The 17,477-nt window shown below is 41.0% G+C and overlaps 1 protein-coding gene across 3 annotated transcripts in view; it reads left to right on the top strand.

Moving 5' to 3' along the window:
* Positions 1–163: 163 nt before the first annotated feature.
* Positions 164–17,477, top strand: part of Tmem131 (Transmembrane protein 131) — a 301,352-nt gene continuing 284,038 nt past the window's right edge. For 2 of the 3 annotated variants that reach the window (XM_070098189.1, XM_070098185.1), the window contains exon 1: positions 164–318. In XM_070098189.1, coding sequence (XP_069954290.1) covers positions 228–318 — 91 coding nt within the window. In that variant the 5' untranslated portion in view covers positions 164–227. The remainder of the gene's footprint in view (positions 319–17,477) is intronic. The other variant, XM_070098190.1, reaches the window with a different exon arrangement.

Here is a 17,477-nt window from a genome sequence, read left to right as displayed (position 1 = left end):
AGTCATTGAAGAGTTTGTATGAATAAAGCATAAATTGCTGACTAGCAAGGTTATAATTAAGCGAAATAGCTTTGAAACTTAACTGCCTTATTTATAGTTATGCAGCAAAGTGGTTTAGGAAGAAAGAAAGTGGTTATAATATGTTTATAGTCAGTATGGAAGGGTTGGAAGCTAAGAGTTCAGTAGTAAGCTAACAGTATGGCGGAGGAGTGTAAGTGAACAGCAAGATGGGAACCCTCATATGGAAATTATACTTAATTTTCAGCCTCTTGGAGATTGTCAATAACCTGGTTGGCAATGCAGACGGCCAGAGTCATGGTGAGTAACGTTGTCATGTTATTTTGTGAGAAGTGAGGGGTGTAGAGAGGTGTTTATGAGGTTGCACTAGTAGCGGGGTTCTGGATGGCTGCCAGGAGGGTCGAGCCTTTGCAACTATGACACTGTTTGCAATAATTGATTTTCGCACTGGAACGTTCTAATTGACTCGTTGCTGGCTGGTGTTATGCCTATAATCAGGCACAGAATTACTGATAAATCTGTGAATTTCATTGAGGTTTTGTTATCTGGAGCAGGGGAAATGAATGAATTTTTTTCCCCTCCCACCTAAAGTCCCGTAAGGAGAATGTTTACACACTGGCACACTTATATTGAAAATTATATTGGACGAGTTTCACTGGATAATATCCTTGGTCTGTGTTAATCTCATTGACAAGAATTGTGGAAATGCCTTTATTTAGCTAATTCTAAATGCATCAAGTTGCCATTTATGATTTATATCCATGTATTAATGACTGATGTAGTTTCACGTCTTTTGGAGATTTTTTTTTTCCTCGCATAAGTTCCAAACTTATGAAGCACTGAATTACAAGCACTTCTGTGCTTGTAATTCAGGTGTCTCATAATCAACGTTATTGGCATGACCTTGAAAGGTAACCTTGATCATGGTTGAAATGGGTCATAACACTTGACAAGATGATAAACACACAAGTACTTAGAATATTATATTAAAAATGGTTTCAATTCTAGAATCTTAGTCTCTTTTGCTACACGTGGGGTAGGAAGTAGAAAACTGGCTATACATAAGCAAGGAGACAGGCTTCAAACACACGTCTCTTGGCTGAGAAATACATGTGTTTTTCAGCCATGTATAGTGAGTGAACAAGGTCCCAGAACTGAAACGTTTCTTCATTATAATGCCGTAAATAATTTACTTGTCTTATCACAACCTTGATCGGTGTAGTAAAGTTAATCCAGTGGACTGGGCTTATCGAAAGATGATTACCAAGAGATCACGGTCACTGGATAAATAGTTGCTGCAGCATAGTGGTAGTACCATTGGAAGCACGAACTACCTAGCTACAGATCTCTTGGTGGTTTCTTTTACTGCTCTGCAACCATACTTTTTTTAAAGGATCCCGGTGGAAATGCGTCACATTGTTTGATTTCATTAGTTTAACAGAGTTGAATCTACATAATTCATTCAACACCAGTGAGCCCTCGAAACCATTGTAAGTGTCAACATTCTTATGGAAACTAAATAAAAGCTTATTAGGAGTCTACAGGTTAATTTTGCGTTGCAGATTAATTATCGGTGGCAAATTTTGTCTGTTGAGGCCGTGAATTGTTTCCCCCAACTTCGCCAAACATTGTGATCAGTTCAATTTGATTTTTCTACTGCAACATTAATTTCAGTATGGAATTTGGATGTCATAAATTCTTATTTCTTTACGAGTGATTGAATGCTAGAAGTAGTAGTAGCAGTAGTAATAATTTATTATAATATAACAGTATGGTATAAATTTCCAATACCATGTACAAGGTTTTTATTTGCCCGATTGGAAGTATGAAGACCATCAAATTATTTTTTTTAAATAAGATCGGACGCGTGATAATTCCAAAGAACTACCGACACTGGTGACTTTTTTCCCACAATCTCATGGGTGGCTTGACCCTTTGGACGTTCACCATATCCGTGGGTCAGAGGCGACTTGTTAATCTTGTCTGTATCTCTTGACGCCAATATTGAGCTAGGGCTAGCTGATGATGATTTTTATGGTGTAGCCATGAATAAAGTGTCTTGTTTACGAAGTCAGCTGAAACAAACAGGGGGGCCACCAAGTTTATTGACTGTGGTCGCCGTCACCGAGGACATTAGTGTACGACTGATGTTTCTGTATGTTGCAGATTCCCTCAGGAAAGGTGCCTTGAAGCCAGTGAGGGGACACTGATCCAAGAAGGTGGAATTGTTTGCTTGGATAGAACCTGATTGCCATTCCCTAGGTTCTTCCCCTATTATGAATGTAATAATAAACATTACACATGGGTGAAGATAGGCAGTGTTTTTTGTTTTTAAGCTGATGAAACGTATTCGCCAACAGTTATCTTGTTTGATTTTATATTATCAATGTGGCGCAACCGGGCGAGTGCTTACGCTGGTTTCCCGGAAGGGACATACTCCCTCAAAGTCGTTGAAATACCCTATACTCTCGGATTGTTAGGTATATCCAAAGGGGTGCCCTATAGTTTCGAGAACAAGTTTGGGAGGAAGGAGAGGGGAGTATATAGATCATCCTAGGCGTTAAATTAATATTCGCTCCTTGCTGTTTTATTCAGGGAAAGGGGCAGGTGCAGTGTGTGTGTGTAATTTTAGCGAAAATAGCAACATGGCAGAATAGTGACATTATATATCGAAAAGCCTTTTCGAACGACACCATATTAGCTTGGTATAGTATGGCTTTGTGGTATATCTGGTCAATGTTTAATTATGGGCAGGTTGATAGTGTCCGAACAAAAACTTGACAGCAACTATGGCCCTATTTCACAAGGTGTCCGCCAACATAATCTTACTTCAGCCATCGCCTGTCCCAAGCTTTTTATTATATTCGTAAACATTGTTAAATCTTTATCCTATTGTTACAAGTGTATGACTGGTAGCATAAAATATTACAATTAATGTTCGTTTTTCCCCACGGTTTATGTGTAATTGAGATTACTGTAGAATTCTAGAATATTGTGCTACCTATGATCGTACGTTTGCTTAGTGTAGATTTTATTTCATTATAGCTAAAATATCTAATGTATTTTATAACATTAGCTTTGTGCGGTAATTGAGAATAGCAAGGTTTTGGATCCTAATAATAATAAAAAAAATAATCAAATGTGGTCTTTACGAGATGATTGTTCTCTGGCTCTTATTAAGGATAACCTATGTATTCATCAGGGTGCCAGGACAGTTTGCTTATAACCGAGAGGTACCTGATTACAATCCTGGACAGGGCAAGGTTAATGGGAAAGTGTTTCTTTAGCCTACTATTCTCATATCAACACGTTTGTAGCAAATTGGTACCTGGGTGCTGCTAAACTTTTGAGTCTCATCCTTGGGGGTCACGTTAGGCCTGAAGGACCTTGATAAGTGCTTCCTGTACACAATACAATTTATTTCTTCAAGTTGTGACGAAAATATTTCATATAAGTAGTTAAACCTCAGTTGATGTTGCAAATAGTTGGTACATGTAGAGTACAACCAATGCTAGACTGGATTATTATTCGCCTTCTATAATCGTCTGCGGGCCAGATGGGAGTGGTCAACCCTGGAATATTAGGACGAACAAAAACCCCAACATACTTTCATAAATGAAAGTTAATAATGTTAGTTATGCGAATAAATATATAATTAAAGTTAATTTTGATTGCAGCATGGCATTAAAATGATGGATTCTGGTCAGTTATAAGTAAGAGTTTCCTTAGTAGTAGCCTATGGAAGTCTTGCTGGTACTAACGGGTAGCGTCTCCGAGCTCTGCCCAGCCCTGCTTTTTCGTATTTTTCCTTTCTCGGTCCGGAAAATCTTTAGAATTGAGACCGTGGTATTTGGGGCTCAATCGCCGTGGCCATTAACTGGAGCAACTCTTATTTTACTTTGTTTTTTATTTTGTGAATGAAATAGCCGACCTAAATATTGACAAGTCAGTGTACCTGCCTGGCCTTTGAACGTTGACGCTCTGACTATACTGAATCGTTTATTAAAATGCCATTGGGATTGAAGATCATGGCGTGACCTTTGGGAAGTGCTTGAAAATTATTTATACGGCATTATTTGTATATTAATAAAAAATATTAGTATTAATGTTTGAATGCAAAATAGTTCTCTTTAAGTGCCTATAAATTATATTATAATTTGTTGATACGTCGTAGTGTCCTCGTGGAATTTAAAAGAAAAGTTTGAAATTCACAGCGTGGTAATCTGGCATTAAGCTGTGCTGGCGTGAAAATGATTGTCTGGTGTATATTTAAATTTACATTTTTAATTTTTTTTACTTCCCCGGGAAAATATTCCATTTTGGTTGCTAATAAATATTAAATTTACATTGTATCACTATTTCTGGTTTGAACTGAATACAGATCATTAAGGGAAGCAAAGGAAAGGAGCTTTACCACCACCTGAATAGGCGGTGGTGTTAATTTATTCTTCAGGAAAAATCGCTTAACACAGGCTTCTGTCTTAAGGTGGACACGTCCAGTAGTGTCTGTCCTACAGTTGTTGGTAGGGGCATCCCCCTCCCTCCACTATGGTAGGACCCCTATCCCGCCCCGCTCCATATGGTAATCTCTTTGCCCTGGGGTGCGGCGTAGCTCACTTCAGAGTATTCGACACGGTCGCAAGATCCCAGGGTCGAATTCCTGGCACGGGTAAACATATGGGCAAGTTTCCATACATTTCTTATATTCTTGCATTCCTGACACTAAAAATAGTTAACTGTGGAAGAAATCGCAATAAAACGCGTGATTTCAAATATGAAAAAAAACACCACAGTGGAAATAGGAAACAAAACCTGAACGTGTAAGCACACGAAAGCGATCAGGTTTTGTTTCCTGTTTTCACTGTGGTATTTTTTTCATAGTTACCTGTCTTAGAAAAATGTGGGTTGCACTCGGAAAAAAAAGATGCTAAACTTCAGTCCTGTTGTAATGTTATTTCCCGGTGAGAAACCAATTCATTTCTATATAATTAATACTCCCAGCAGGTACTGAAGTTTGTGTTAGGTAAAAAGGCATCCGTGTACCTAGTGTTAATAAAATCTTCTCCCTTAAAAAATACTTCCCCCCAGTGGCAGATCAACCAGACTGAATAAGTTGGCCACGTGACTGCCAGCAGCAGCAACCTGGTTGACCAGGCAAGCACCTGGCGAACCTGGCCCAGGGCCGGGCTGCAGGCGTAGACAAATTCTCTAAACCCTTTCTTGGTATATTTCTCTTGGATATCTAAAGCTCACCCTTAAAAATTTTTCTCCCTACACATAGTACACCTACCTACCTGGAGGTAGAAAGGTAGGTTCTCGAATTTTTTTTTTCATTTGCATTATTTTGCTTCATATTTGTTTTCTTCGAATATTATCTTTGTATAGACAGTTGTGGTTGTTGGGTTGTCCCCCATGTACCCATAATAGTACTCCAGGTTTTTCCCCAATTTACTATATTGGTACCCATTTTCACAGGTGCATAGTGCAGTATATAGGTTTTTCCCTTGTATTCATAGTAGTACCTTGGGTGTCCCATGTACTCGTAGTATTCAGCTTTTTTTTCTAGGTACTTGTGCTCGGAGTACTCTGGCGTTGGTCTCGTGACTCAATGATTCGCTCGATTATCGGTCTCGCTCTTTCCCCATATCAGGATTAAGAAATATACTTTCACGGAGAACTTTCAAATCTCATTGTATGACCCAAACAGATTTTGATCATGTTTTTCATATAATGATCATAATAAGAATAAAAAAAAATTTATACGTAAGGAAGCTGATACATGATATTATTTAACTTTACAAGTTATTGAAATTGAGACGCTCGGAAGTTAATTGAAGTGCAAGGTTACTCGCTGTTGGGAGGTAGGTACCTTTATGAAACTTAGGATGGTAGTTGCTGTACGCATGAGTGAAAAATAAACAAATCCTTTTTTCTCCCCTTCTTCCTCCTCCTCCCCTTCCTCCTGGTTGATAAGGCCCTGACCAACCGGGAGGTCTGGTCAAGGACTGGGCCGCGGGGGCGTTACCCCCCCCCCCCCCCGAACACTCCAGCTAGACTCCTCCTCCTTATCTTCCTTCTCTGTATGACTCACGAAATCGTAATGACACGATTGCAAACAAACCATACCACGGGTGGGGATAGAACCCGCTATCAGAGAGTCTCAAAACTCCAGACCGTCGCTGTTAAAAAATATATCGTTACGTGCAGATTTTCCCTGTTTTACAGTCATTTGTGCCGCCGTCGGGAGGTAGGGAGGGGGGGGTTAGTAATTACTACTGGGGTCGCGAGACTTCGGGGGGTGGAGGTAGTTTGGGTCCATGTGGGGTAAGGGGGTTAATAACTACAGGGTCGCCAGTGTTGATTATATGATGATGGTAATTTGTTAGGAGGAATGCGAAACTTTCTCCATAAAGCTCCACTGACTACCCAGTCAGTAGAGCTTTGTATTTTAACAGAGGACTTGTGCTGGCTTACCAGGCCACCTCGTAAAGATCCCATTATTAGATATGTTATCAACCTCGTGTAAAAAAAAATGAAGCTTAACTACACAGTGTATCATAATTTCATAAACCTATAAAACGTTATTTAGCCACTAAGCAACTAAAAAAAAGGCTGCGATTAGTCTGGCAAATAGGCGCCATAGAAAGAACAAGCAGCATACAAATCAGAACATTTATCATTCGTGATGTGAGAATGGGCTGACACGTCGTGCTTTTTTTTTTTATTAGCAAAATTGTCAATACAGCAATTCGCTGCTACCGTATTCTATATGGTTACGTAGTGCGAACAAAAGCTAGCTATGGTCCTAGTGACTTAGGATTGATGGTAGGGGAAAGGATGTAGTATGGGTCCTTAGAGAAGGGGAATGGTTCCTTGGGTGGGGAAAGGTCTTCGTCAGGGTTAGGGGAGTGGGTTCTTGTGTTTAAGGAAATGCGGGAGGGGGGGGGGGGGATTGCTTGTCAAGGTACATCTCTGTAAAGAACAAAAAGGGGCACTACAGGAGCAAATAACCCGCACATAAAAGAGGGGGATAGAGGTCCATGTGGGGAAAGAGGTGGGCGAGTGTTAGGTCCCTGTGAGGGAAGGGATGAGTGAGGGTTAGGTTCTTTTGGGGTAAGGTCGTTTGGTAGGTCATTGTGTTAGCGAGGGGGAAGGGGCGGTAGTATCTTAAGTTACCCTGCTGCTTCCGTCACCTTTAATGAGCCAACTATTTTCTTAGAATAATTATTGTTTATTGAACACAAGATTGTGGGAACTTAGGGAGAGGCAGGGGGGACGGGGACAAGACCTTTTGGTTAGTTGGGAGAGGGGTGAGAAATGTGGCGAAGGTGGGCTAATGTCTTTAATTAGCGAGTTGGGAGACGGTAGGGCATATTGTGTGGGGAGGGGGGGCTACTAGTGTCTAGTTCGAGTTGGGACTTGATGGGTGAGGTGTATTTTTGTCGGCGTGGTTGTGGTATGGGTTTGAGTGGATTCGGTAGTGTCTTGTTTGTAATTACCTCTTCGAGTTTGACCAGAATTAATGTTAGTGTCTAATTACCAGGTTGTAATTATAGATGTTACATTGGGTAAACAAGAACCAGTGAGAAAGGTGACAAGACACATGTGCAACAGTTAGGACCCCAATGGAAATAAGTCACTCTGACTTTTTGGGTTATCCCAGGTTCTCTACACATATGCTGCTATGTATGATAATCTATGTAACTGTATTTGTGTGTATCTGAATAAACTTACTAATTCCGAAACTTTTCGCATACACAGTAGGTTTCTTCAGTCGAATACAGAGAACTGAAGGACAGACCACCTCATAATTTGACTACGCCTTCGAGGGCAGTGGACTGATAGTCTTTACACCTCCGCAGCTTCTGCTGCTTTTTTTTCTTTTTTTTTTTACTGAAAAAACCTACTATGAAGGCGAAACGTTTCGAAATGTATGCTTAATTGTTGCACATGTCTTGCTTATCAATTTGTCGGTGTTGCATACCATTATAATGTTTACAGTGAGGAAGGTATTAGTCTTGTCATGCGAGAGTTACCTGGAGTCTGTTCTGGAGGTCATCGCTCCCTCCCCCCATCGCCCGGTCATGGACCCATTCCTCTGGTTCATGGCCTGATCGATCAGGCTGTTAGTGCCCGCCGCTGGTAGTCCAACGTATGCATTACATACGGGCTAATAAAAATTGGTTTTGAGGAATTCAAGAGTTCTCTTGATGACAGCTAGGGGTTTCTTAGTAATCCCCCTTTATGCATGGTGTTGAAGAGTCGTGATCCCTGTACACTTATTGTGTGCATTCATTGCTTTCCTGCTTTTCATTGGAAGTATATTGGACCGTCTACCAAACCTTTGTTTATAAGTAGTAATTTGGGTATACCTGGAGGTTTCGGGAGTCAGCGCCCCCGCTGCCCGGTCTATGACCAGGCCTCGAAGAGTCTGGGGACCAGTCCCTCCAGGTGTAGATTTTTTTCCTTGCCTGCGTTCTAAGAAGTACAGTTCTAGAGACTGCAAGTGCTCCCAGTAATTTAGGTACTTGACTAGGTTTATGCGAGCTGTGAAGGTTTTCTGTACATTTTTCAGCACAACAGTTTCGTCTGCTTTGAAGAGGGTTGTTAGTATACAGCAACGAGAATAGTTGCTGTATACTATCATTGTTTTGAAAGTTGTAGCTATCCATCCTAGCATTTTTCTTGTAGTTGCGATAAAAAATTCATTGTGCACCTTGTACGCGAGATGATCTGACATTATTACTCCCTGATTTCTCACATTTGGCATACGTTCTATTGAGTAATTTGACTTTGTATTGTACTCCGATTTTGTTTTTATTTCCTCCATTTCCCTGTAACGTAGTAACTGAAATTTCTCATTGAACATCATATGGAAGACTTGGTTTGGAGGCTCGCTGTGTCTTCTGTGGGTGCCATTTATAAAAATCCTATTATCGTCTGCAAAGGATGATACAGTACTATGATTTATTCCCCTGCCTGTCAGGCACGAGAAAGAGAAGCGAGGCAAATTATATAGAGGCTGCCCTAATTTCCGTCAGTACCGGATCAAATGTACAAGTCAAGATGTAATTGAATCTCTACCTATGCCAAGTGCTTAATCAACCAGGGAGTGATAGATATGCTGGCCAGTTTGTTTGAACAGTGGATAACAAGGAAGCTTGGCCAAAAGCCTGGTTGGTAGTATTTAAAATATTAAATCAGTCAAATATATTGCGCTGTCACATGGTGAAAGTATATAATAGGTGTTCGAAGCGTTTGTAATACGATGCTTTTTGTGTGTAACATGTGAGCATTTGAGTAAAAATATAACCACTGGAACAGGTAGTGTCCATGACAGCCGTGACGAATGATGATACATGCCAGAAGCTAAACTCTCCTTCCCCCCCCACACACCAAACACTCCGCTGAGCCAGTCTGTTCATTACTGCCCCTGTCCTTAACCCTTTCTTACATTGCCAGCATCTTCCCTCATAACAGCCTAGCCTCGTTTTACCAAGTTAATTTCTTGGTCACCCGTTGTCAGTTTCTTGACATAACGTATTCTATAAACCTCCAGATCCTATTTCCCTAATTTTAAGTTGACATGTGTTACGCACACCTATTATTATATATAATATATATATATATAATATATATATATAATATATATATATATATAATATATATATATAATATATATATATATATATATATATATATATATATATATATATATATTATATATATATATATATATATATATATATATATTATATATATATATATATATATATATATATATATATATATATATATATAATATATATATATATATATATTATATATATATATATATATATATATATATATATATATATATATATATATATATATATAATATATATATATATATATATATATATATATATATATATATATATATATATTATATATATATATATATATATATATATATATATATATATTTATTATAATATATATACATACACACAAAAGATTCAAATGACAAAAAAAAAAATCGCCATATGTCTAGCAACAAGATGAGAGGTTAACTAGAAAATGTTCAAATACGTAAGATTGTCACTCGTGATGTGAACATTTTATTTATAGAGCAGGATAGCTAGCAATACACTTGATTTACCTATTACTTTTAAATGAATAATTTCGTTGTAGCCTTCAACTGAAGTGCCTTAACGAATTGGAGATAATGTTTCCCGTGGCCCGGTGGCAAAAGCTCTCTCTTCACACGGTGAGGGTTCAGGTTCGATTCCCGGCGAAGGGATGGAAACATTGGGCGTGTTTCCTTATACCAGTTGTCTGTGTTCACTCATCAGTAAAATGGGTACCTGGGTGTTATTGGACTGGTGTGGGTCGCATCCTGGGACAAAGCTGACCTAATTTGCCCGACATGCTATGCATAACAAGCTGCTTTCTGTATAGTAGTATGTCATTGATGTCAGCTAGGCCTGTATACCATGTACATGTACTTGTAGTAAATATTATTTAATTATCTGTTCCTCAGACGCTGTATGACTGGAGCTCTACATCGATTAAGATAATTGTACATAGCCTAGTCTTCCCCCTCCTCAGCCTCGATGGACGCAGAGATTAGTCGTGAGTGCGGCATAATTTTCCAAAGGGGATAAGTATCAGTTACGCTGAAGTCAATCAGAGGCGTTCACACGTTGTCGCACGAAAATTGATAACCCAGTTTCTCCAATAAAAATGGTAAATTGGCACCTACATAGTCCAAAACAAATTCAAACCTTCCACTAAGAAGTGAAAGGTTGGTATTGGTGGACGTTTTGATGGTATTGACATCGACCTAAAACTGAGTATCGGCATCGGCCAAAAAAAAAGAAAATTGCCGGTACCGCTATGGTTGCTGTAGTGGTTGGGGTAGCCTTATTGTTTTTAATTTCATAAAAAATGTATTAATAAGGCGGATTGTGTAACATATAATTGTTGTTCTGTTTTATTAGTTATAACCCATAGTTTATTTGTTGTTACCATAGGGAAGAGTCTTTATTGACTAGTTGACATTGGCATTGTGACGTCAGTACCGTGCAGCCGCAGTAGGGAATTTGGCCAAGGTGAATTGCCATCCCACTCCCCCAGGGGGTAATTTGTGGTGGGGTTTGTGTACTGTCTGGTCTCTTAGTGCTTGTGCATTTTAGCTACGTGTACTCTTAGTGTATGTGCATTTTATTTGTGGATGTACACACAGTTTTCACGTGCATTTCTCTTATTTGTACATATAGTTCATGTGTACATTGTGTCGGAACATGTTTACTCCCTCTTTCCGTTCGTCTTTCACACAAACGCCATTTTTCATGTTTCTTGTTAGATTTCCTTCCCCCTCCTCCCAGCTGTCTCTCAAACACAGTTGGTACTTGTGTGTCTTGTAACTGTTGTGGGTCTCGTCCAGCACAAAAATGCCGAGCAAGTATGTTAAACTTCATTGGAAATATTAGTGTTGGATACAAGGTATTCGCGGAATGCAGTACATCTAAGGATGTTAATTTAAAAAAAAAATTGATATTTTGGCTGTGCTGGAGTATGGCATGGTTCTTATACCTCCAGATCCTTTCAAACCTTGATGCTGCTGAAGGTTCATTATTTGTGGAATTGTAACTGCTCCCCCCTTCGATAAAACCTGATGTCTCTTCATTCCTCTACGTCTACGAGCTTAGCGCTTCCCCATGTAAATGTTCCAGAAAGAGTGAATATTATCTCTGCTAATTTTAAAGCATTGCCCTTATGTTTAGCGTATTTCTGCTGTTGCAACAATTCACAGCTAACAAGTTTGAGAATTCTCTGGACAACGTCTCGACTTGACGATGGTTTACAACTGACCGAAACGTCGTTAAAAGATTTCTCTACCTTGTGGGTTCATTGTGCCTCGTTAGGGGTGGTTCGGGTGGGGGTGATGATGGTGCCTGCTCAAGATGGGAGCCAACATGTGACTCGTGTATACGGAAATTATCTATCTATATCTGTATATTGAGTTTACAGTCATTGGTGTGAATCAAATAGGAGGTATCTTGCCACTCTTAAGTGTTTGACCATCTTGCTTGCAGGGTTTATAATGCGTTTATAGGCATTGTAGATTTCAAGTTTACTCCTCAAGGTATGAACCTCGCTGATGAATGCCGAGCCTTAGCCTCACGCACACTGCAGCTGCAGTAGTGCGTGTTGCGGAGTGGGTGGGAGTTGGCAGATCGATGCCTGTGCTTGCCCTAAAACTACCGATTAATTTGATGTTTAACTTCCAATACCAAGGTAAGAATCTATTCTTGGACTGATTGGTCACTTCCCAATTATTCACATCACTCAGACGCGCATATTTTACAAATGAGGTATACATTACTTATATCTAGTAATAATACTGCTAGACAGGCATAATCAGTGAGGACTTTAAAAACACTTGAGATTTAAAATTGATGAAATTATAATAGAGGGGGTTTCACTAATTTAATTTAGTTTGGCTGTACTGGACTAATTCCATAAGTAATGTTGAGGTAAAAACACTACCAAAAGGGTAAACTAAAGAACTTTCTCCTCAGCACACCCTTGTGTGGGCGAGTTCCTCTAGATTCAATGTCGGATGATCGCCACAGCCTGGGAAGACCGCTCCTCACTCGACTTTCCTCTCCTAACCTTCCTTGGTTTTCTAAGAAACTATCCCACGCTGTCAGTGATGCAAATCAGAAAGGGTGGGAATATCAAGTGCTGAGAGAGTGAAACGAGCTTTTATGCCACAAGACGGGCAGAAAGCAGCAACTTCACTCTGCCTGTACCCTTCTCCAGAACATCACTCCATCTGAGATCATATATACCCAGGATGACTCGAGTATGGAACACATTCGTACAGCATAATGATGTCAACGAAATAGTCAGTTGATCAAATGAAAATGCTGGCCCACAGATGGCTCCAACTTCATCCTTTTCCCTACTTGTATGTCTCATAACAATACAAATGCTTTCAAATGAGCTGATGTAGGTAACAGCTCTTAGCTTGCCAATAAAGTTAGGAATCCTTAACCTGTAAATAGCTGTCAATAAAGCTAGGGATCCTTAACCTTGTCAAACCCTGTGTAAAAAAAAAAAAAAAAAAAAAAAATTGCTGAAGGAACTAAACAACCTAGGAGAGGACTAATACACATGTTTACAAAATACAAAATTTTAAGAAGTGACAAGGCATATAAGAACAATGAGCTAAGACGACTAGGATAAAGTGAACACAAGTAAAAACTGAAGACACTAATAAGCCATAGTAATGTAAGGATTTTCTTTTTTTCTCGGAGGTTATCTGTAGGTTACCTGGTCGCTCCTGGAGGTCACCGCCCCCCCCCCACAGCCCGGTCTCAGACTAGGCGTCCTGGTTGTTGGCCTAATCCACACCACAGCCCGGTTGATCAAGAACTGATTAAGTAAATTGTCGTGTCTCCTCTTGAAGACAGCCAGGAGTCTGTTGGTAATCTTATGTGTGAAGGGAAGGTGTTGAAGAGTCGAGGTCCCGTATTAAATTCTTTGTACTTATCGCTACCCTGCTTTTCAGAGGAGATCTTGCACCGTCTTCCAAACCTCTTGTGTTCAGGTTTGGGATTATTCTCGCAAGAATATTAGAGGTGTAGATTATCATGCATCTTTCTCACGTTGTAAGGAGTACAGTTCGAGGGACTTCAGGCACTCCCAGTAATTTAGGTGCCTGGCAGTTTATAAGAGCTGTGAAGGTTCCTTGCACATTTTCCTGTTCTGCAATTCTGCCTACCTCAAAGGTGGTCGTTAGTATACAGCAGTAATCCAACCTAGAGAGAACGAGTGACCTGATGTCATTGACACTTATGGTTATCCAACCTATCATTTTCTTTGCAGTTACGGCAACATTGTTGCGCTTCTTGAACGCGAGATCTAACATTATCACTCCCAGGTCTCTCACAGTTGAGCGATTTGAGTTTGTCTTGTACTCTTTTTTTTTTTTCAGTCCTGTAACATAGTAACTGATTTTTTTCCCTTTAACATCATATTGTTGTCAGGCCACTGGAAGACTTTGTTTATATCATCTTAGAGGATGATAATGCTGTGGTTTATGTCCCAATCTTAGATATGAGAACAAAAACGGGGGGGGGGGGGGAGTACGGTGCCACGGGGAGCAGCTCTTCACTGTAACTGCCCCAGATTTCAACTGCTTACTTTAACTCTTTGGTTTCTGTTGGTTAGGAAGTTAAATATCAATCTGCCCACCTTTCCGGTTATTTCTCATGCTCGCATTTTGTGAAAAATTACTCCATGGTCGCACCTATCAAAGGCTTTCGCAAAGTCTGTGTACAATGCATCTGCATTTTGCTTGTTTTTCAGTGTATCCCGGACCATGTCTTGGAATGATTTTGACAGCGGTTTACCTGGTATTTACCTGGAGAGGGTTTCGGGGGTCAACGCCCCAGTGGCTCGGTCTGAGACCAGGCCTCGTGGTGGATCAGGGTCTGATCAGCCAGGCCGTTACTGTTGACCGCACACAAACTGACGTATGAACCACAGCTCGGTTGGTCAGGTAGATGCCAACTTGGTATACATCTTAAGAATAAATATGATGAAGACTCACAAGTCCGGACATCAGTGATACTCATCAAGGTAGTCTAGGAGCTGTGGTCATGGAATGAATCTCGACCCTTGCAAACACAACTCTGCAAGTACCTCTCATCCCCCCCCCCCCACACACACACATTCATTCACTCACCCACCAACCAACCCCTTCCCTCTCCCTCCTTTCTCACCTCCATTTCTCCACTCTTCCTGTTTCTCCTCTCTTTAGCTCTCCTCGTCCCCCCCCCCACTCCATCTCTGGCCGCCGCTGCACCAGCATTCTCAACGTTGTTAAAGCTGAAGTGCCACAAGGTACTTGTTATGGTGGCACCTCCTGCCCTGGTGGCACCACCTCTCCTTATGACATTTATACTAGTACTTTTTGCCCTGATGCCGCTTATGGTGGTACCTCCTGCACTTACGGTGATTATTGTCCTAATAACACACACGGTGGCATCTGCCCTAGTGACACCTGCCTTGGTGCACTTGCACTGGTGTCACTTGTGGTGTCCCATTCAGGTTTAAAGCTTTCGGTAGCTCCCTTTTCAGATTGGGCAAAACTTAACGTACAATCTCTAAGCTATGGGAAGCTGCTTTGGTACCGTCTAGATGCCTGCCTGGAGTCTACCTGAAGGGTGTTCGGGGTCAACACCCCCGCGGCCCAGTCCTTGACCAGGCTTCCCGGCGGATCAGGGCCTGATCAACCAGCCTGTTACTGCTGGCCGGATGTAGTCCAGTGTACGAACCACAGCCCGGCTGGTCAGTTACTGACTACAGGTATCTGTCTAGCTCCCTCTTGAAGACAACGACGGGTGTATTGGTAATTTCTCTTATACCTGATGGGAGGCCCCGGACACTTAGTGTTTTCTCTTAGTGTACCAATGGTTCCTCTACTTTTCATTGGGGGGTATGTTGCACCGTCTGCCTATTATTTTTGCTTTCGTAGGGAGCGATTTTTCTGTGTCGATTTGGGACCAGCCCCTCTAGGACTCTTCAGGTGTAGATTATGCATCTCTCGCATGTGCTCCAGTGAGTACAGATAGTGACTCCAAGCGTTCCCAGTAACTAAGGTGTTTGATAGAACTTAAATGTGCAGTAAAGGTTCTCTGTGTATTATCTAGATCTGCGATTTCACCTGCTTTGAGTGGAGCTGTTAGTGTACAGCCGTATTCCAGCCTAAAGAGAACGAATGATTTAAAAAGGATAATCATAGGATGATGGCTTCCCAGTTCCGTTTCTCATTTTTATCTTACATTGACAAGGACATAAATCATACACCATAACATCCTTTTCTGATGACACCAGAATCTCTGCGATTGTGTCCTTCTTCAGGCGGATCTGTATAGTCTTCCAGTGGGTCTCGTACAACAGTATGTTTAACGAGAACAAGTTTTGATTGCTCCGTTGTGGAAGACTGGGGGGGGGAGGGGATACTGTAACCGAGTACAGAACAAACTCAAATCATTCAACACAGCACCAATCCCATGTGCGAGACTTAGAAGTAATGATGTCGAGAGATCTCGCATTCAAGGATCAACAGTGTTGCCATTGCTACCGTAAGGAAAATTATAGGCCGAGTAACTATAACCTTCAAGAGATGCTGAGCCAGTGATACCCTTTGTCACTTGATCTCTCCAGGCGGCTGGAATAATACTGCATACTGACGGATCCCATCAAGGCAAGCGAGATTGCCGAGCTGGAACATGTAGAGAATTATCACTGCTTGTATACACTCGATTAAGCACTGGAACGCTTGAAGTCGCTTCAGCTGCATGCCATGGAACGTAGGCGAAAAAGATTCATAATAATTTACATCTAGAAAATCCTGGAGGGACTAGCCCCAAACCTGAACACCGAAATCACTCAGTTTGACAACAAGAGATTTGGCAGTTGGTGCAAAATACCTCTACTAAAAAGCAGCTCTCTCTCAGTACTCTGTAGCGAGAGAGAACTCGACGAGTATGAGGTTCTCCAACTCTTCAACGCCCCTCACTTCGTGTCTAAAGAGAATTACTAACAAATTTTCTGGCGGCCTTCAAAAAGGAACTGGACAAGTTTCGCAAATCAGCTCCTAATCAGCTGGGCTGTGGTTCATTTGTTGGACTACTTGCAGCCAGGAGTAATAGCCTAGGTGATCATTGATCCTCCAGGAGGCCTGGTCTTGGACCGGGCTGTGGGGGTATTGACCCCCGGAAACGTCCTTTAGGTATCCTTCAGGTATCCCCATAAGTACCGATGCTTTGGCACATCCCTTAATAATTCATGTAGGTTTGCTCGTGGATATATTACCAGTATCCTGTTAGTGCAGGCAATGTGCATTGATATTATTGGTCACACTATGTACAGGCCATATCTGTTTACTTTTAGCCAAGATCAGAGCAAATTTTTCTTATTCAGAAGGGGCCAAGCATTGGGTGTGAGAGGGCACAGACGGGACCAGTTGTAATAACCCCAATATAGTGTCATATTATCTCCATTTCTCAAGCAACCTTGTCTAAGTGGTATTTTACTAGTAACTGTATATTTTCATGGTTTTTGTTTGCGTAATTGCACTCAATAATTTGTATATAATTTTCCCTGGTATAATTTCCGTGATATTTCAAGTGTTGTTAAATGTAGTTTAGGTGGTGTAAAGTGTGTTAGGAGGCGAAGAAGCTGGCCCCCTTCCTTCCGGTGTACTCGTATTACTGCTACTACCTCCTCTTCCTCCTACTCCTCCTCTCTCTTCTCCTTTCTCCTGCTGTCTTCTCTCTATCATCTTTCCTCTATCTTCCCCTTTCTTTTTCCCTCTGCTCTTCTCTCCTCTCCCCCTCCCTGCTCTGCTGCTCCTCCCTCACTCCTCCCTCCTGCTGCTTCCCCTCCTCACCCCC

This window comes from Cherax quadricarinatus, chromosome 61, assembly GCF_038502225.1.
Source record: "Cherax quadricarinatus isolate ZL_2023a chromosome 61, ASM3850222v1, whole genome shotgun sequence".
Lineage (NCBI taxonomy): Eukaryota > Metazoa > Arthropoda > Malacostraca > Decapoda > Parastacidae > Cherax > Cherax quadricarinatus.
This window is presented reverse-complemented; position numbering and strand designations above follow the sequence as displayed.